This window comes from Gymnoscopelus braueri, assembly GCF_963280865.1.
Source record: "Gymnoscopelus braueri genome assembly, chromosome: 3".
NCBI classification, from domain to species: domain Eukaryota; kingdom Metazoa; phylum Chordata; class Actinopteri; order Myctophiformes; family Myctophidae; genus Gymnoscopelus; species Gymnoscopelus braueri.
The window spans coordinates 6,023,271-6,044,276 of NC_137612.1; the positions used below are offsets into that span (position 1 = coordinate 6,023,271).

Here is a 21,006-nt window from a genome sequence, read left to right on the forward strand (position 1 = left end):
GTCCCTGGTCCCTGCACCAAACATTTTCAGAAGGAGGGGTCTGCGGACAAATACATGGGGGGGGGGGGAGGTCCTTGTCCTTGACATGAAAATGTTTGAGAACCACTGGTTTAAACAACATTAGGAAACAAGCCCATATAATCAACTATACTTTAGCAACAAGCCCCCCAAAAAATGCAACCCGCAACTACCAATATTTACAAGCAACTTTGCAGAAAAACAAGCCCAAAAGTCGCTTATAATAAGCAGACATGGCAACACTGCTTCACTTCGCCCGGTGCGCTCCATTTGTGGCAAGTGACCTCTCTGCCTGGGAGGGAGGAGTTAAATCTGCTCTATTGATTGATTGATTGATTGATTGATTGATTGATTGATTGATTGATTGATTGATTGACTGACTGACTACTTTATTAACATTTTGTAAATAGTATGATTATACAATGTTAAAAAAAGAAGAAAAAAGAACAGTAAGGGTGAAATTACACTTCAAAGTTGTTGATTTGTCTCAAAGGTTTCATACCAAGTGACATTTGTGTCATCCTTTGAGCCTTAATGTCTGACTGTACCTCGTGCTGTTTACATATCTGACTAATAAAGTATTCAAACAGCTAAATCGTGAAATATTTCTTTTTGTAATTGCTCCTAATAGCAAATGTACAAGTACAATTCTCCAATTATCCTGGTTTTGTAAGCTAGTTTTTCTAATGCAATGTGACACATCTCTTTATTCCCTATTGATTGTATTACATATATTTCTTAGACTTGTTTTTTTGTTTTGTTTGTCTCATGGCATGGTTTGCTTTGTAGTCCATGAGCCAGACAAGATTTCATTATCAAAAGAGTGGGCAAAACCATACCTATATTAAATTGTTCAGAGGGTCAATACGAGTGAATAAATATATGATAACCTCTCCACAGGAGCAGCTTTTTCATGGTTATCACACATTTTGTTATTTCCCCCATACGTATATGACAGGTGAAAAAATGACAAAATTTAAAAAAGAGTTATCATAATGAAACTTCCTGAGTTGATTACTTACATGAAGACAATGATTTATCGTATTACTTATTAAGTTTTCTGAAATTGTATTTTTAAATATACAAATTAGGCATTTAGTCCATGAGCCAGAGCCCCAAAATTGAGCCAGATATTGAATATTCCCTCATTAAAAACCTTTGACTCCAACATTTAGTTTTTTATTATCTCAGGTAATTTGTAATTATGTAGATAACTTGTCTGGCCTTCTGTTGCTCTCTTGTTTTGATCTCCTTCCCACTTGCCCCCCACCCTCTTCTTCTCCCCCCCCTCTTCTTTCTATGGAAACTAACGTTGCGATGGGAACGATGTACAAAAAAGAATTTCACCCACTTTTTTACCTTGTAAACCTGTGATGTGACAATAAAACTGATTCTGATTTCTGATTCTGATTCTGATTCTGATTAACAAAATGAAATAAGTATGTTGACTTATTTCATTACATCTCCAATGTTCCAATGTTGATTCTGGAAAGTTATGCAAATGTAGGCATATTTTCCTAATGCCGAATTTGCATATTTAAATATACAATTTCAGAAAACTTGTTATACGATAAATCATTGTCTTCATGTAAGTAATCAACTCAGGAAGTTATTTCACCTGTCATGTACGTATGGGGAAAATAATGTGTGATAACCATGAAAAAGCTGCTCCTGTGGAAAGGTTATCAAATATTTATTTACTCATATTGACCCTCTGAACAATTTAATATAGGTTTGGTTTTGCCCACTCTTTCGATAATCATTGCTCAATTTTGGGGCTCTGGCTCATGGACTATTGGCACTGTAAATGTTTTCTCATGTCAAAGGGATAAATAAATAGAAGTTCCACTCATCGGGGACACGTGGCTCCTCAAAACGAACAGACACTTGGAATGATCCATCGCAGTCTTTGATGGGGACTGGCTAGTCATTTCTGTTCCTATTTAAACGATCTGTTAGTTATATCCATTGTGAGCCATACATAAAATCCCCATCATCATCGATATAAACAACAAAACCACACCATGGTAATAAAGTTGATCATTAGCTCAGTCATTTATTTAATTTACCCCCGCCCCCACATAATAATGGTTTCTACCGACGATACCATTCATTCTATCAAGAGGTTTTGTCGTTTTCCAGATTCATTTGGTTGTTTAACATGAATATTGGTCTGAAATGGCTGCATTAATAAATGTAAATAAATTCGTTATTTTACTGTAGCTTTTAGCGTGGTACATTTCTGAAACAACTGCACAGTAGTAATATTGACTACCACCGACCCCCCCATACTGGAATGGATTCTTCCATTATGGACGCCATTCAGACAACAAGGTAAATATTACATTTACTCTTAACAGAAATATTAAATACATTGTTCCTGGGAGGTTTAGATGAAAAGAAACCCCAGGCTAAGAGCTTACTTTAGACCATACAGGGTATTATTTACATTTGAGAGAGAAATGTGATCAAAATCTCGTCTGCAGCATACACACACACACACACACACACACACACACACACACACACACACACACACACACACACTGGACACAGCGTTAAGATGCTGTGATGCTAGGAGCCTCCTAGGTACTATGTTGTTATTAGCTCTGTGATCATTCTCTGTGTGTGTGTGTGTGTGTGTGTGTGTGTGTGTGTGTGTGTGTGTGTGTGTGTGTGTGTGAGAGAGAGAGCGAGAGAGAGAGAGGGGAGAGAGAGAGAGAGGGGGGGGGGTGATCAAATCTAATCTCTTTGGAGTTTGGAGCATTGCTCATTCTATTGATGCTGTGTGTGTGTGTGTGTGTGTGTGTGTGTGTGTGTGTGTGTGTGTGTGTGTGTGTGTGTGTGTGTGTGTGTGTGTGTGTGTGTGTGAGAGAGAGAGGGGGGGTGACCAAATCTAATCTCTTTTGGGGCATTGCTCATTCTATTGTGTGTGTGTGTGTGTGTGTGTGTGTGTGTGTGTGTGTGTGTGTGTGTGTGTGTGTGTGTGTGAGTCAGAGAGAGTGAAAGTGAGAGGACATACCTACCTGAGCTCCTGACAAGTTTTGTTGCAAAAAATTAGATCTAAGTGGAACAAACCTGGTCATTTCTGCAATGACCTAAACCAGGATTATATCAACTTGAACATTATTCTCTCAATACACAGGCAGTTTGAAGTTTAAACTTGTTCAAGAACAAGATTCAACTCAATAATTGTTTACTTTCTTCACAGGGGAAACTAAACTGACATCTGGGAATAACTCTAAACTCTGAGTAAGTATCACCGATGTAGGCTTACCTCTGAATCCAGAACTGAACTATATCACGTTTGTGTTTTAGATATCTACATGTTTAAAAGTAATACTAAACCAAAACACAAAGAGCAAGGCTCTACCAGGACAACATGCATGCAGAATTCTAGCAACCCCGTAGGTGTGAAAGGGAGAGAGGTGTGAAAGCACTTGGAACCTTAACAATGGAAGCAGTGTTGTGAATAACCCCATTAAGAAGGAACCTATCTGTGTCATTTTAAGATTTATTTGGATATTTTTGAAAATTTGTGCAAATCTTTGAATATATATTTTTTAAAGCGAACATTTCAACTAAAATCTTTGCTTCTAGTCAGGGGATATTAGCAGAAAAATGTCCAATCTTGGAATAAATTCCTTACCAAAAAAATCTTCACCAATGTGTTTGTAAAAGTGTCTAGTAACACATCTCACAAAGACTGAAATGCAGTTTCCCTAGGGGAATTTTCGACAGGAATTTTCATAACCTTATGCAGGGGGGAAAAAAAATCTGTTTTAAGTAGCATGTGAGGGGTCAAACTAGGGTATTTTTATGATTCTGAATCCATTGCAAGCATTTGTTTTGCACCAAAACCACTCCTTGGTCTAAAAACAGCCCAAACTCAATGGGCTTTTTACACAAAAAGTATACCTGGAAAAGGATGGCTATGGCCGTTTTTAGCCCAAGGAGTGGTTTTGGTGCAAAACAAATGCTTGCAATGGATTCAGAATCATAAAAACACCCTAGTTTGACCCCTCACATGCTACTTAAAACAGAATTAAATTTTGATTTTTTTTTTCCCCTCATAAGGTTATGGTGGGTACCCCAACTTTCAGGAGCTGTCACAAATTCTCCTAGGGAAACATTTCAGTCTTTGTGAGATGTGTTACTAGATGTGTTACTAGACACCTTTACAAACACATTGGTGAAGATTTTTTTTGGTAAGGAATTTATTCCAAGATTTTTTTTAATATCCCCTGACTATTCTGGGAATTCTACAAATGTCTTCTAAATCCAACATTTAAAAAAAGTTTTGAGTTAAAAATGTTCTCTTTAAAAAAATAACATATATATTCAAAGATTTGCACACATTTTCATAATTATTCAAAAATAGCAGATCTACAAGCTCATAGCGCTATGAGCTTATAGATCTGCTATTTTTTAATAACCAAAGAAATCTTAATCTTAATGGATTAAGCAGACCGCTGTTGAAGTGAGTTTCCCTGGTGAGTGGTGATGAACCCAGGACAACATGAGTCCTTGTGAGAAAGACTTATCTAGAATCAGAGAGAGAGCAGAGACAGGAGAAGAGAATAAAAGTCCTCTCTGGTGATGACACTCCCACCACAAGCCCAACTGGACAGCCCACCTCCAACTGACATCACCACAGAAGAACGAGTTGAAAGAGAAATTGACAAAGTTGGACCTTTGCAAGTGCAGATGGAAGATTTAATAAATAACGTTTTTATTTCACACTATTGCTTTGGCAATTGAATTGAATTGAGAGATTGATTGATTGACATTTTTATTAGGCAAAAGAATGTAAAACAACACAGTTACATTTATAATACTTTTGTCTAAAAGGTCCGACCAAAAAAGTCCTTGCGGACTTGTTTCCGTTGGGGTCCTTAAGAGAGAGAGAGAGAAATAACTGACTCCCATTAACCATGAAGTCTCTCCTCTTGAATCTTTATTCTTCTGTATATTTCTAGGCTTCTGCCACCACGTAGAGAACATCATGAGTGAGCTGAAGGACTGCCCCCCGCTGAAGTACTACGACTTCAAGCCCGTGGAGCATGTCAAAGTGTGTCCCCGCTACACCGCCGTGCTGGGCCGCTCCGAGGACGACGGCATCGGCATCGAGGAGCTGGACACGCTCCAGCTGGAGCTGGAGACTCTCCTGTCCTCGGCCAGCCGACGCCTCAGAGCCCTGGAGGAGCAGAGACAGGTACGTTACGGGTCCATTTGTACACTCTCAGAGTTATGATGGTCCTTGACATTTAAAAGTGTGAGAACCACCGGTATCGTGCAGTGTAGCCAGATGTACGATAATTATCGTACTTGTACTATAATTTTACCCTCTGTACGATGTACGATCAATAATGCCAAAAATGCCCAAATGTACGATAATTTCGCCATATCACAAAAAAAAGTGTGTGAATTTACTAAATTCCCTGGCTGCTGATTCGGTTTGGCTTTTCAAAATAAGTCAGTGAATCAGTAAATCTGACCCTAGATCTGTACTTGGAGCCATTAAAAACACAGGTTGAAAAACACCGGTTGCGTCTTTCGAATCCAGTTTCAGGCTTTTATTTGTGTGAGGTCTGATTTCTCATATTATGTGAGAAATCTTATTATGTGATGCGTTTTTTGTCAAGTAGGAGTCTCAAACAAGGTTGTTTCTTATAATGATACGCAATTTTTTATGAAATTACATATTTACTGTTATTTCTCTTTTTTGGCTGTGTACGATACGTTTTCTTTCAAATACGATAACTTTAAGCCTCCGGTACGATAATTTTAACATTTCCCATCTGGCAACACAGTGAGCAGACGTGTGAAGTCCACTCCACATACCAGCTCTGACAGTGTGATGAAACCCGGTTCCAGAAACGGTTCCAAATGTGATGGAACCGATTCCTTGGTACCTCAATGTTAGATCCGGTTTGAATCCGGTTCTGAATCCCAACCCTATACCTTACGTCAGTGGTTCTCAAACTTTTTCATGTCAAGGACCCCCAAATGATATGTATTTGGCCGCGGACCCCCATCTCAAAATATTTTCTTCCAGGGACCCCCCCAGAAGCAAAGATTTGAGTTACAAATGTTGGCTTTAAAAATATATATATTCAAAGGTTTGCACAAATGTTCATGATTTTTCAAAAATAGCAGATCTACAAGCGCCGCGCTATGAGCTTGTAGATCTGCTATTTTTTAATAGCCAAAGTATAACAGGTTAAAGTGGTTCAAATTATTGTGATGCTATATTAACACATTTAGCTGGGGACCCCCTGGAACGCCCCCACGGACCCCTGGGGGTTCCCCGGACCCCACTTTGAGAACCAACGGCCTTAACGTTGATGAAGGAAAACGTTTAAACGCCATCATGTTATTCCTCAGATTCTCACAGACTGGCAGGATAAGAAGGGAGACAAGCGGTTCGTGAAGTTGGGTAAAGATCCAGACCCGTCCGCCTCGTCTCGCCACAAACCCAAAAAACAGAAGTTGGACGGCAAAGGCGGCCACGGGCCGGGACCCGGGCCCGGTAGATCCAAGACCAAGAACCTTCAGCCCAAAGCCCACGGATACGAGCTCACCGAAGAGTCACAAGACATTCCCCGCACTCCAAAGAACGACGCCCCGAACAGGTCAGCAAAAAAACAGCAACTATTTACTGATACTGTATATCAGGGGGTCTTCAACAGGGGGTCCGGGACCCCTAGGGGATCCTCAGGGTTACTATAGGGGGTCCGCCAAATCTTTGTGTGATAGGATTTTTTTTTTTTTACATTAACTCTTTCACTGCCAAGAGTATTTTCATAAAGTACTCCCCCAGTGCCAGCAATTTTCGTATTTTTTTTTTGTTGCTATTTTGTCATTTAATTTTCAAATAGCTTGTCTTCTGCAATTTTAAACACCTACAGTGGTTAGCACTTGATAATGTCAGTGGTGGTACCCCTCTGGTGCCCCTGTGGTACCACCTGTTTTTGTGGTACCGCTTTTTTCTATGTGGTGCCACTAGATGGCGGTAGAGAGCAACTAATGCCCAGACATAGGCATGTTGTGTCTATTTGAGACAGGGCTGCTTTCAGTCAACAGAAAGAAGCTGCAATTGAAGCTGAACTTGTTGAGAAGTGAAACAAATAATTGTATGGGTTATATTATCAAGATGTATTTTGGTAAATTGCACTCAGTGGGCTATTAAATATAACCCACAGGAATGAAACATTTTTAAAAAATCATGTGTTAGATCAGCCATTTAAAGTTATTTCAATGGGTACATTGAGTGAGCTGTAATCTTTAAATTTCATAGATATTGAAAAGTAGTAAAATATAACTTTCCGTGGAAACAAGTTCCCAGGACAGGAAGAAACTCAATACAATAACATCTTTCAGTCAACAATTAGAAGTTGTAATCACTTTTTGGCACTTGTAAACCTGCATTTTATGGATGTATGCATATTGCCACTTTAAAGATAGGCCTACAGTATTTAAATTGGTAAACAGGATTACTATACTTAAAGAACTAAAATTAAAAGTACTAAAACAAATTAAAGTAGCCGATCTAGCTTTTAGATTGGCTATTTTCAAATGGCCGTGGTATAAAATATGGCTAAAGTGGTTAATATATATGTTTTATAATATAACAATTTATATCTGCTAAGTCTAAAGCTTTCAAATAATTGTAGTGGAGTAAAAGTACAATATATGCCTCTGCTGATGTAGTGGAGTAGAAGTAAAAGTGCAGTAATACTCCATTAAAGTAAAATAACACCTCAACATTTTCCCAAGGTTCTTGACATCCCAAGCAGGGATCGTACCCAGACCTCCAAATCCAGAGAACAAATCACTAACCACTACACTACCAATACAGTTAACATGATGCCTGTATGAGATCACACCTTACTACACACAGAATGGGGCATATCACTTCCAGTTGAAACAGTGAAATGTTACTTGAGTAAAAGTACAAAGGTATTGGCATCAAAATATACTTAAAGTACCAAAAGTAAAAGTACTAAAATGTTTGAAAGTAGCTAGCTTGTAGATTGGCTATTTTCAAATGGCCGTGGTATAAAATATGGCTAAAGTGGTTAATATATATGTTTAATAATATAACAATTTATTTCTGCAAAGTATCTAAAGCTTTCAAATAATTGTAGTGGAGTAAAAGTACAATATTTGCCTCTGCTGATGTAGTGGAGTAGAAGTAAAAGTGCAGTAATACTCCATTAAAGTAAAACAAAACCTCAACATTTTCCCCAAGGTTCTAAGCAACCCAAGTAGGGATCGTACCCAGGCCTCCAAATTCAGAGAACAATACACTAACCACTATACTACTGGTACAGTTGATATATGAATGGGGCATCTCACTTCCAGCTGAAACAGTGAAATGTTACTTGAGTAAAAGTACAAAGGCATCAAAATATACTTAAAGTACCAAAAGTAAAAGTACTAAAATCTTTGAAAGTAGCCGATCTTTGCCACTTTAAAGATAGGCCTATAGTGTTTAAACTGGTACACAGCATTGCTTTAGTTTTTGGATTGGAAGAGAAAGAGGGAGATTTGAGGTAAGGGGGAGGGGATCTTGAAGTGAATTTTGATCTACCAAGCCTAAACAGGTTATGCTAATGCACACATCCTGTCGAAGGAATCCCCTTCAGTTACAAGTTACTTGCTAAAAATGTAGTCAGTAACTTAATCCTGATTACTCCATTTAAAAAGTAACTACTAGCTACTTTCAGTTACTTTTGGATTACTTTTAAGCAAAACTATATTTAATTAGATAATAGTAACAAGTTTTACCATTGATAGACAAGAATGTTGAGCCCATAAAATTAAGATAAGCACAACAGAAATATGGTTAAGGTCATTTAATTGTTAAGAATTTGACCTCTCAGAACAGTTACATTACTGTAGAGTCATTGTGTCAACTAATAACAGATCATAAGAAAATGCATCTTTACCTACAGTACCATTTTGATTGTTTGATAACCAACAACAACAATTCTATTTACTTGATCTAGCCTATGTATAGCCTTAGGGAATATAGGCTGTAAACTAAAGGCATTTAGTGTATTTTTATTAAAGAATATGCATTTTATTAGGTTTTATTCATTTTTTGTAAATGTCAAATAAAATTAGGATTTCTATTTAAAGAGTAGCCTACGGTATAAATATGATTGTATAGAGCTGAGTTCTTTGTAGATTATAATGAGTCTTTACTGTCTAGTCAATGTTTTAAACGCATGCCATGTCTATCTAAATGAGTGTCAGCCAGGAATGTCAAAAAGAGATTTTATTTGCCACTTTGACCACACATGGATGGAGTTTAGATCCCATAGGGACGGTTGTGTTATTTAAAATGAGCTAGTTGTTGGTTGTCAAACAATCAAAATGGTACTGTAGGTCAAGATGCATTTTCTTATGATCTGTTATTAGTTGACACAATGACTCTACAGTAATGTAACTGTACAGAGAGGTCAAATTATTAACAATTAAATGACTTGCACTTTGTTTTCATTACATCTCTCTGTCTTCAGTACTAACTGGGCATCGACTGCCTTTTTAAGGTCAACCCCAAATGCATCTAATTCTCTCTGATGGGATGTTTGTAAGTCTGATGAATCTTTCTGATGCTTCTCTGTCAACGTCACCAGTTGAGTCCCGTTCTTTCATTAGAACTTTCATAACTTTTGATGAATGTATAGCAAAGCTGATTCAGAATGATTAAGCAAAAATTCAGAATCAGTTTTCATTTCTGTCTCCACACAGCCGATGACAACAGCAGTTGTAGCAATGCAACGTGTTGTGAGCATTTTCACTATTCTGAGCTTGTTGAATATTGCCCCTGACTACCCTTACAAATAATACAACTGACTCCAAGTCTTAGGAATTCATTATTGGGTGATTACAGACAGAGTTTAGAGCACTTTTACGGCCGCGCAGATCGTGACTACACAAACTAAAGTAACTAACACAAACACTGAAACTAATTTAAAAACTCAACTAAAACTAAGCCTTTTCACAAACTAAAAACTAAACTAGCAAATCCACTTAAAAATCTAATGAAAACAAACTGCAATTGAACACATGTAGTAAAAAATAAAAGTGTGCTTGTGAGTGTGTGGGGGGAGGGCACAACTCCTGGGCTCCTGAGTCCATTGTGGTGACCTAGAGACAAACAAAAGACCCTGGCCCAGGTGTTAAACCAGTTAATTTGCATGTCATTGCATGTCGTTGACAGACAGACTGATAGCAGAGATTTTCTGTGGATCCCCAGTAATTCTTCAGATGAAAACTCTTTCATTCTCTCTCTGTTTTTCCAACCATGCCATTTTTTTTTATTGATTGATTGAATACTTTATTTATAAGTTTGCAGACAAAAAGCACATGAAAGTACAGTTCAAATCCAAGGTCGACTAAATAGGAAGCTGGCTGCTAAATAGGAATAAGAAAGCCATATGGCTTGTTTAAATTGGGGTCCTTAGTTAGTTAGTACATTATACTCTCCTGTGTTCATTTAACTCTGTTTCACATTCTAAAACAATATAATTGTGCCGGACAGTAGTTTATAATGCATTTTATTGAAATTGTACTTTTAGTTGACTACTATAGTTACTAGTTACTGCTCTCAGACAGTAGCAGCTTTGGGAGCTGCAAGCTTTTTATCTCTGACTTTCCAAGGAGTAGTGCACAGAACATAGAGAAAGTGACACGTCCTGACCCCATACACTTATTACTGCACCAGTAGTGTAATGGAGTAGAGAGTGGCCTTACTATTTGCAGAGCAGGGTTCAATTCCAGTTTGAGGCGCACAGAATTTAGTGAATAATGTTGAGGTGTTTTTTCTTATTTTACTGGAGTATTACTGTACTTTTACTTCCACTCCACTACATCTGCAGAGGCAAATATTGTAATTTACTCCACTACAATTATTTGAAAACTTTAGTTACTAGTGACTTTGCAGATATACATGATTATATTATAAAACTTATACATTAACCACTTTAGCCCTATTTTATACCACAGCCATTTGAAAATAGCCGATCTACAAGCTTGTAGATCGGCTACTTTCAAATATTTTAGTACTTTTACTTTTGGTACTTTAAGTATATTTTGATGCCAATACTTTTGTACTTTTACTCAAGTAACATTTTATTACAACTAAAAGGCCTGTGTTCAAAATGAACACAGGCCTTTTAGTTGTAATAGAGTATTTTTATATTGTGGTATTGCTACTTTAACTTAAGTAAAATGTCTGTGTACTTCTTCCACCATGAAACACAGTTGTGTTTAAAGAAACAATTGCTTTTGAATTCATCCTAAGGACTCTGCATTATTTTCTATGTTTACAAAAAATACAAATTACAATCACTTTTAAATGCAATCACCCTTCCCCTGTTGCTAATAATGTACTATAGGGTTCATGGACTCACATGCGCCACATTGTGGCCGATCAGCCACACTACACCTAAAAAAAAGGTGTCAAATGTGGCACCACCAAGTAGTGGTGGTGCCTCTGTGGTACCACAGAGGCACTCAGATGGTATTACTGCCGTTATCAAGTGCTAACCACTGTACGACAGTTCTACCAGTAGAGAGCAGCAAATCGACACATTGATGACCTCGCTGACTCGCTCACCCCCTCCCAAACAGGCCTACGTCACATCCGGTCAAAACACGGATGTGACGTTTTCGACAATCTGTGATCGGGGTAAAATACGATGTGATACACGACTACGATGACTGATCGTCACCCAGACCAAAGAGAACAGAAGTGGACCTCTCCGTTTTTTACCGTGTGAAAAACCGCGACTTTCCCTATTCTGGGCCGAAAATGACCGCGGGAAAAAAATGAGAACCGGAAACGGAATCTGCGTCATGAAACCGGAACCCAATGAGTCTGAAGGAGTCAGGAAGCGAAAGTGCTCATGAAAAATAAACAGAATAGCGCGACCACAGTCAAAAGTAAAAACTCGGGATTTCTCGTGCTGGCAGGGAGGGTACTCGGGGGAAAAACTCGGGATATCTCGGGGCGTGGCACTGAGAGAGTTAACCACTTGAACCTATAGCATCTCTATTCTGAGGAACATTTGCCGAATCGGCTATTTTCGGCAACATTGGTGTAGGGGGGAAGAGGAGCAAATCAAGTACTAAGTATTGAAGGTTTAACCCATTAATACCTGGAACGCATCTGTGTCACTTTTAGATTTCTTTAGGCTATTCAAAAATAGCAGATATACAAGCTCATAGCGCGGCACCGAGTGCCGCGCTATGAGCTTGTAGATCTGCTATTTTTGAAAAATCGTGAACATTTTTTTTTAAAAAAAAATTCCGAAAAACTGTTAGGATTTAGAAAATATTTAGAAGCGGCCTCAGGTCTTAATGGGTTAAGTGGTGAAATGTCTGAAATGAACAAAAAAGCATTCATTTACACAACACTGACGATAGTCAGTGTTGTGTAAATTTGTGGCTTTTCAAAAATGTTGAAAAGCCATCTCTGAAAAAGTTTAATCTGCAACACAATTGTATGCAATGTAGTGTGGGGGGGGGGGGGGTCCCTGCTTCATCTCTCTCTCAGCTAAGGGGTCCTCGGCCTGAAAAAAACGTTGAAGACCCCTGCTGTATATATCTCTGGTGTCTCGTCCTTCTATTTACACTCTGCATTGCTCCTTTATTCTGTCTTACGATACCATACCCCTAGACAGGGATATATACACACCATCTCTGAACTAGGTTGTAATGACACCAGAATAGATAACCTGTACAAGTATAAAACAAAGTCTACTTTACTTTAATGTTTTCCTGAAAGGTCAAGGTACCCTTTGTTTTCACCCCCTTGAAGAGATATAAGGTCATGCTTGCAAATTCACAGGGTGGGAAGGATTCAAATGGGTTTATATGAAATATTGAAAATCATTTCTTTATTTTGCAGGTTTTGGGCATCAGTTGAACCGTACTGTGCTGACATCACAAATGAAGAAATCAGAGTGCTGGAGGAACTTCTGAAACCCCCAGAGGATGAGGCTGAATATTATAAAGTATGACTTAAAGCCATTCATATACCGTATATTTACCAAATAGTAATCTCTCAAGAACAGATTCTGCTCTGCGTTGGAATCTGTCGTGAAGGTTCGTCATAACGTGTACACACTGGGCTACAAGTGGGCGTGCCTTCAGATCAGGAAGCAGGCCGCGCTTTACCCAATCAAATGTAGTGGGCGGGATTCACGTGTCCGTCGATCCTTCCCCTCGAAACCAACCGAAACTAATTTAACAATAGCGTCCGCGGAGCAGACAAAACCACGGAAAGATATTCACATTTTAACTTGCTCTTTCATCATAGAAACAAGTGGGCTTATAACCAAAACGATCCATGTTCTCTGGGAGAAGTGGTGTTAGTGTTCCGTGTAGAAATATTGTTAGTGGGAATGAAAACATAGTCGCACCACCGGAAGTGATGCGCTGAAGGCAGACCAAACCCCCGGTTTCCTTGCGCACGGGTGCTACGTCGTCATTGTCCCAGAGCCAAGTGAGATAGTACAAACAGCAGAGGGCGCTGTTTTTCCTTCTCATTTGGCTGTGGGTTCCCAGATTTACCAAATAGTAGCCCAGCTACCGCAAATAGCCGCCCACTACCTAATACCTGCCGGGGGTCTGACACCATTTTGTGCATTAAACGCCCCAGTCTGTGCAAACGCCGGGGCTATTATTTGCTGTTTCTTCAGCCTAATTGGAACTGTAACCAAATAATGTCCCGGTGCAGACCGGTGCAAAAATAAATAAAAGCCTGCTGCCTTTTAAACGCCTGATGTAGCGTATTAAACGCCCGGGCTACTATTTGGAAATACACGTTTTATATGCATTATAGCATACACAAAATCACAAAAAAAGTTTGGCTAAATATGTATACATGGATGAGGTCTTCACTTTAGTGTGATGTAATTGTTCTAACTGAAACGCTGACACACATTGGCCCGTGTTCAGGGCAGGGCGGCCGGGCGGGGAGGGCGATATTGGTCATTGCATGACCAAATATCGCCACCTGTCAGCGGGGAGTGTTGGGCGGGAGGAGTAGGACGAAGGCTCTACGTCCTCCTGGTGGGGGCTCCTCACTGGTAGGTGAGTCAGTAGGATACGACAGCAGTGACGACACAGAAATGTGTGTGGGGGAGGAATCAATTGGCATATTAACTCTTTGACTGCCAGAGTATTTTCATAAAGTACTCCCCCATTGCCAGCAATTTTCGAGTTTTTTTTATTTTTATATTTTGAAAATTTTCATGAAAATAATTGATCAGACTGTTTTATAAAGACGCAGCACAAATCCGCCACTAGAGAGCAGCACATGACAGCCTGATCAGCTCCTGGGGTCACTGTTATCCTTCTTGAGCGATTAGACAGGGAAAAACATGAAAACGGAAGTGACGTCGTCCCAGATTGTTTTGATCGCCAAAATTACGATGTGATACACGACGGCGATGACTGATCGTCACCCAGACCATAGATTATAGAAGAGAATCTGTCCGTTTGTCTGTCATACCGTGTGAAAAACCGTTTGTTTACCTATTCTTGACGAAAATGACTGGGGGAAAATAATCAAAAACCGGAAACGGAACCCAGGACATGAAACCGGATGCAGATATGGGTGAAGTAAGTGGAACTGGAGAATAACATTGGATTTTAAGCAGCATAGCGCGATCAGAGATTAAACAATGAACGCAAATCCAACGCGTCAAACGCGTTAATGGCGTGGGTGGATTAAGTAGTAATTGACGCGTTTTCGAGTCAATGGCGTTTATAGAGTTAACGACTAAAATGGGGAGAAAAAGGGTGTACAAATTATTGGCTACTCTAAATTAAAAAAAGAAATGAAAAGGAGTACGTTGATGACAGACAGTTTTGTTGATGACAGCTGTAATGTCCTCCATCTTGTCCTCCTGTGTTAGATCCCAGCTTTGGGGAAACACTACTCCCAGCGGTGGGCTCAGGAGGACCTGCTGGAGGAGCAGAGGGAAGGAGCACGGGCCAACGACAAGAAGAAGAACCTCATGGGAGGGCCGCTCTCTGAGCTGGACGCCAAGGGTATAAAAGCTACTGTGAAACCTGTGTGTTGTTCGATGAATGTTAGAGAGCTACACCGTGTGCATGCACCATGTGGTTATATGGTTTAGCTTGATGTCTTGCTGATGGTCTTTCTAGATGTGGATTCTCTGCTGAAGAAGTCCGAGTCCCAACACGATTCTCCGGAAGATGGCTGTCCCTTTGGCCCACTCACACAACGTCTGCTCCAGGCCCTGGTTGAGGTTAGACACAGTTTTACCATTCTGTGCACTCAATTAACATGACCGTTTTTCAAACATGCACTGATGCTTCATCATCGAATTAATCCTGTGGCACCTCGCTGATATACGGCTGTGTGGGGATTTGTTAATGTGTCCCGGCAGGAGAATATAATATCGCCCATGGAGGACTCTCCAATTCCAGACATTTCCGGGAAGGACGCTAACGATGGAGCTGGGACGTCTCCTCGAAGCCAGGGCAAAGCTTTCAGGTATTATGCACATCATCTCTTGTACAGTGTGGATTGTTTGTTTTATGCATCCTAATGTCATTTTATAAGTTTATAATTGTGTTTCCTTTGCTTGATGTTCTGTGTAAAGCACATTGAATTGCCTTGTTGAAATGTGCCATACAAATAAAACTGTCTTGCCTTTGCCTCATCATCTCCCCAGTGTTCCACACACACGCTCTCTGGAGGCACGGATCAGGGAGGAGCTGGTGTCTCAGGGGCTGCTGGACTCCGAGGAGCGCCCGGGAACGGGAGGAGACTCTGAAGACGAGGTTCTGGCAGAGCTCCACAAGAGACAGGCCGAGCTCAAAGCTCTGAGTGCCCACAACAGAGCCCGCAAGCAGGAGCTGCTCCGGTGAGAAGAACATGCATCCTTCCACACATCACATTGATTATGTTAGTCTTACCCAAATATGGAGGGACAGTGGATCTGAGATTAACACACACACACGCACGCACGCACGCACGCACGCACACACAGATGGACAGACAGAGATAACTGGAATCTCAAGGTGAAAAAATTTGAAAATATTTAGGAGTTTATGTACTAACCCTAACACTAAGCCTATTGGTGTGCATGAGAAAGAAAGTTGGTTTGTGACATTAGCCGCAGGCACACAAACAGACACACAAACACTCTTCTAGGCCAGTGTCTATCAACCTTTTTTGTGCCAAGGCACACCTGGCATAGCCAAAAAATCCCAGGGCACACCTAGATATACGGTATATATAATTATATATATATATACGGTATATCTATATACACACACTAGGGGTGTGCCGATTTTCACATTTCACGAAACGATACGATACGATATTGGGCACACAACTTCGATACGATTTCGATACGATACGCACTTTTTTATCATGAAAATATATGGGGGAGAAAAAAAGCAAATGCAAACAAATATTTCTGTTTTTGCATTATTCAGACATGCAAACTTGTAGCTTTTCAGCTTCCACTAGCCGTTTTGAATCCAAATAGGGCAATAGTGTGACACCTGACCCGAAAAAAAACAGCATGTTGTCACCCTTTTCACCTCGGGGCTGTTTGCATGCCTGATTATTATTATTGTTTAAAAAAATAAAAAATAAATCTTTTTATTTATTTTTTTGTTTTTTTTCAAAATCTTTTTTTTTCAAACCTCCTTCAAACGGCGCGGCACACCTCAGCAGTAGCCCCGGCCCAAAATTGGGACGTTTGCCAGGGTTGATATACACTGTTCTAGGCGGCTCACCCCTTAGGCTCCACTTCCCCCACTATCCCTTATTCAAACATACAAACGAGCAACTTCATTCATTTATTACAATTGTCGTTTCGCAGCTCAACTAAAAACGTTCCAACATCAAGTTCCAACTCGAGTGATGATTGTGACAATGGTCGTCCTTTTATTTATTTATTAACGGGTCTTTTTGTCTGTTGCTTCTGACCGCCAGGCTAGCGAAGGAGGAGATGCGCAAACAGGAGCTGAGGCAGAGGGTCAGGGTCTCCGACAACGAGGTCATGGAGGGATTCCGCCGCATCATGGCGGCCAGGCAGAAGAAGCGCACCCCCACCAAGAAGGAGAAGGACCAGGCATGGAAAGCCCTGAAGGAGAGAGACAGCATCCTCAAGTTACTGGATGGATAGGGGGAGGGAGGGAGGGGGGGGGGGGGAGGGCGAGGGGTCGGCTGAAATGAGGTGGGTGATGCACAGCATGATCCTGAGTGTTCATTTAACAACAAATGGACCATAAGGGTTCACTTTTACACTCTCACAGAATTCAATTAAAGGTAGGGTAAGTGATATTTTTGGGTTAAAACAAAAAGTATTTTGTTAAAAGGTTAAAGCACTATATTCTGATAGTAATCATTGCTATAGAGTGTTTGTTCAGTAACAGGAGTCTCCCCAGCTCTTTAATAAACAGAAAATACATTTTCTGGTAGGTGTCAAAATCTCAGCCAATCAGGAGAAAGTACCCATTTTTAAGCTTCATTTGTATAGTGTTCCTGTTAAAAGTTTGCCTGCTCATTTCTTAGTGTCATCACTTCCAATTTCACTTGTTTAATCTGTATCCTGATTGAGTTCTCTATCCTTGCATTTTCTGTTTTATAAAGAGCTGGAGAGACATGGAGACTGCTTATATGGACAGGACACTCTATAGTAACGAGCACTATCAGAACATAGACCCATTTCGCAATTATTTGAATAATTGCAAATCACTTACCCTACCTTTAAAGGAGTAGTTCACCCCCAAAAAATGTTTTATATCAATTACACACCCCATGAAGCCTTGAATTCATGGAGTTTTTAAGTCAATAGTTCCTAAGCCAATAATTGTCGGAAAGATGCTAACGTCTCCGGTAGGAGACTCAAGAGAGACTCTTTGAGTCTCCTACCGGAAACACAGCCGGCCATCAAATTATTGGTTTAGGAATGCGATAACAACAAAAAAATCCCCATGAATTCAAGGCTACATGGGATGTGTAATTGATAGAAAATAAGTGATTTTTGGGGTGAACTACTCCATTAACACTCAGGATTGTACTGTGATACACTGTATGAGAGATATGGGGAAGTCTATTTTTTTCTGTTTTTGTTCTTTTGAGTATAAGTTGTATGAATGTGGTCATAGTTTGTGCTCCATAGAGCGCCCTCCTGTGGCCAGCTGGCCATAAACATTTTCTTTTTTTAAACGATTCTTGTGACAGTTGTGTACAGTATTGTATTATACTGTTTGACTGGAGGCATGTATATTTTGATTAGGGATATTTTTGTAGCATGTATATGTAGTAAACATTGTGACAATGTGGTAGACATCGGTGTAGGCATTGAAGACTATTTCTACTTTCGTTTTTTTCGTTGTTGGTTGTTTTTCACTTTTTTATGTTGTTTTTGTTTACCATGTATCACCATGAAAAATAATAACTGAATGTTTGAATAAATTAAATACCAAGACTCTTGTTTTTGCATGTCTATCAGCTGTCAGATAGTTGTATGTGTGTCCCTGCCTATGATGTACAGTAGTTTGCTTTAGTGCTGAGAAAAGAATGGGTTGATAATCAAGGCGATACAATAGTTTTTATTCATTATCTATATATGCTGCATAGTTTTTTGTGCAGTGCTGTATTCAATTTGATTTATTTCAAGTAAAAGTAGGAAATGGACACTAAACATGCCAAGTTCCTTTTTCCCCTCTTTTTTTTATGTCAGGGTTCTTTAATTCACCCACTTTATTTGGTATCAGTTTAGTTGCTACCGCAAAAAATATTTCTCAACTTTTTATTTTATTGTTCATGTCTTACACCCTACCTTACACACTCACCGCCAAAGGGGAGAATTCTCCCCTTTTCAGTCAATGGTGTTTACCGCCAAAGGGGAGAATTCTCCCCTTTTAATTATTATTTTTTATTCCGTTTTTGAATTCCTAAAATGTTTCTCTAATTTTTGAGTATAAATTTATAACCCTAACGAATTAATAAAATAAAAAAGAATCCATTCACTTCAATGTTAAAAAATAAACGGACAAATAATTCACATTGTTTCTATAAAAAAATGATTAAAACCCTGGCAGTGGGTGATTTTATTATGAAAAAACTTTGGCGGTGAATGTGTTAACATAAGATCGCTGGGAATCATCAGTCTGTGTCCAATTGTGAGATGAGATGTAAGATGGTATATATATATATATTATACTGGTTGTTTGACAACTATTGTAAAATCACAGTGGTTCTGGAAAAGAGTAAAGGGCATTAGGGCACATGATCATCATGTGACATGTTACAGATATTTTTAAAGATCTAAATTAGTCTACCTACACTGTGAAAACATTTGCGCCAACATTTATCTTCATACGTGTACTTTTTATTTATTAATTTACTTACATCTGTGAAATATACAGGTGCATATAAAAAAAAATTACATTGTGGAAAAGTTCATCTATTTACACTGAGCTTCTTAACACAGTGATCCACCATGCTCCCGGTTTCATCACAGTTTTCCTTAGTGCCTTTCCTTTTAACATTATGGATGGCACCCATGACACCTTCAAGCATGGATACCTTGGATACCGCATTTCATTTGGAAATCAAGGTCCCTGAGTGTCAGGAGAAAGAGTGAGAGGCACAGAGTCAGAGTTGCTTGAAGCCCATGCAGTGTCAAGTTTTCACAGTCAGTGATAATTTGGGGTGCCATGTCATCTGCTGGTGTTGGTCCACTGTGTTTTATCAAGTCCAGAGTCAACACAGCCATCTACCAGGAGACTTTAGAGCACTTTGTGCTTCCATATGTTAACAAGCTTTATGCAGATGCTGATTTCCTTTTCCAGCAGGAGTTGGCACCTGCCCACACTGCCAAAACCATAGATATAAAGGCTAGATGGCTCAAGGGGGCGTCGCAAGCGTAGCTCAACCGCGGCCATCTTGCAACAGTCATTCATAACATTATGTCTATGGTGCATGTACTTTGAAATAACCATAGCGTGCTCAATTTTCATCCGATTTTCAAACGGTTTGGTGTTTTGTAAACACCAAAGATGTAGTTATGATACTGCATACTTATAATTATAATCATGTTTTTAAAAAAATAGCATTAAGTTTGAAAATCGGATGAAAATTGAGCACGCTGTGGTTATTTCAAAGTATATGCACCATAGACATAATGTTATGAATGACCGTCCCAAGATGGCCGCCATGTGGCAACGTCGTACTCCATTGGCCAGCAGCGCGGGTGAGTCATCTAGCCTTTATATATATCTATGGCCAAAACTACTAGTAACTGTGGTGTATGTACTGACCATGGTATTACTGTGCTTGACTGACCAGCCAACTGGCCTGGCCTGAACCCCACAGAGAATCTATGTTGTATTGTCAAGAGGAAGATGAGACACCGGACCCAACAATACAGATGAAGGCCTCTATCAAACATATCAAAGCAACCTTGGGCTTCCATTACACCTCAACAATACCAGGGACCCCCCCCCCCCCCCCCCCCATCCCAACAATACCAGGGACCCCCCCCTGATAAGCACTTGGAATTGTAGGAGTTGAGGCATTAAATTTAGTTTGACTCGGTTCCACAGATAAATATTGTGAAACAAATTTTGCCTCTTTCCAATATCATTTGACAATTTGGTCAAAATGATATGGTATTTTCTTTAGGTATTAAAAATTAAGCACAGCTGTACACGTCATGGTGTGTCACGTGATCACGTCCAGCGGTGCGCGCGCCAGCTCCCGACCTGGCTGACGTGGTGTCAGCAGCGGCAGATGATGATGATGATGATGATGATGATGAGGAGGAGGATGATGATGAGGAAGGGGGGGGGGGGGTGGGGGGGCGGCGGCGGCAGCAGCAGATGATGATGATGAGGAGGATCGGCGGCCAGATGACGTGCTTGGCATCTCACCATCATCAACCACCTGTGGAGCTGGAGTTCGAGGTGGAG

The 21,006-nt window shown here is 39.9% G+C and overlaps 1 protein-coding gene across 2 annotated transcripts; it reads left to right on the plus strand.

The window, feature by feature from the left end:
- Positions 1-2,333: 2,333 nt before the first annotated feature.
- Positions 2,334-17,210, plus strand: tada3l (transcriptional adaptor 3-like; the record flags this gene model as incomplete). 2 transcript variants are annotated; one of them, XM_080423234.1, is made up of 10 exons in its annotated part: positions 2,334-2,352; positions 3,230-3,270; positions 4,998-5,233; positions 6,406-6,653; positions 12,944-13,049; positions 14,958-15,093; positions 15,211-15,314; positions 15,456-15,562; positions 15,744-15,935; positions 17,018-17,210. In XM_080423234.1, the coding sequence occupies exons 3-10, from the start codon at positions 5,024-5,026 to the stop codon at positions 17,208-17,210; spliced, it is 1,296 nt and encodes a 431-aa protein (XP_080279360.1). In that variant the 5' UTR covers positions 2,334-2,352; positions 3,230-3,270; positions 4,998-5,023. The 2 variants fall into 2 exon arrangements, with proteins under 2 accessions (XP_080279360.1, XP_080279361.1); XM_080423235.1 differs by having other exon boundaries at positions 2,335-2,352; positions 3,230-3,285; positions 5,016-5,233.
- Positions 17,211-21,006: the final 3,796 nt, after the last annotated feature.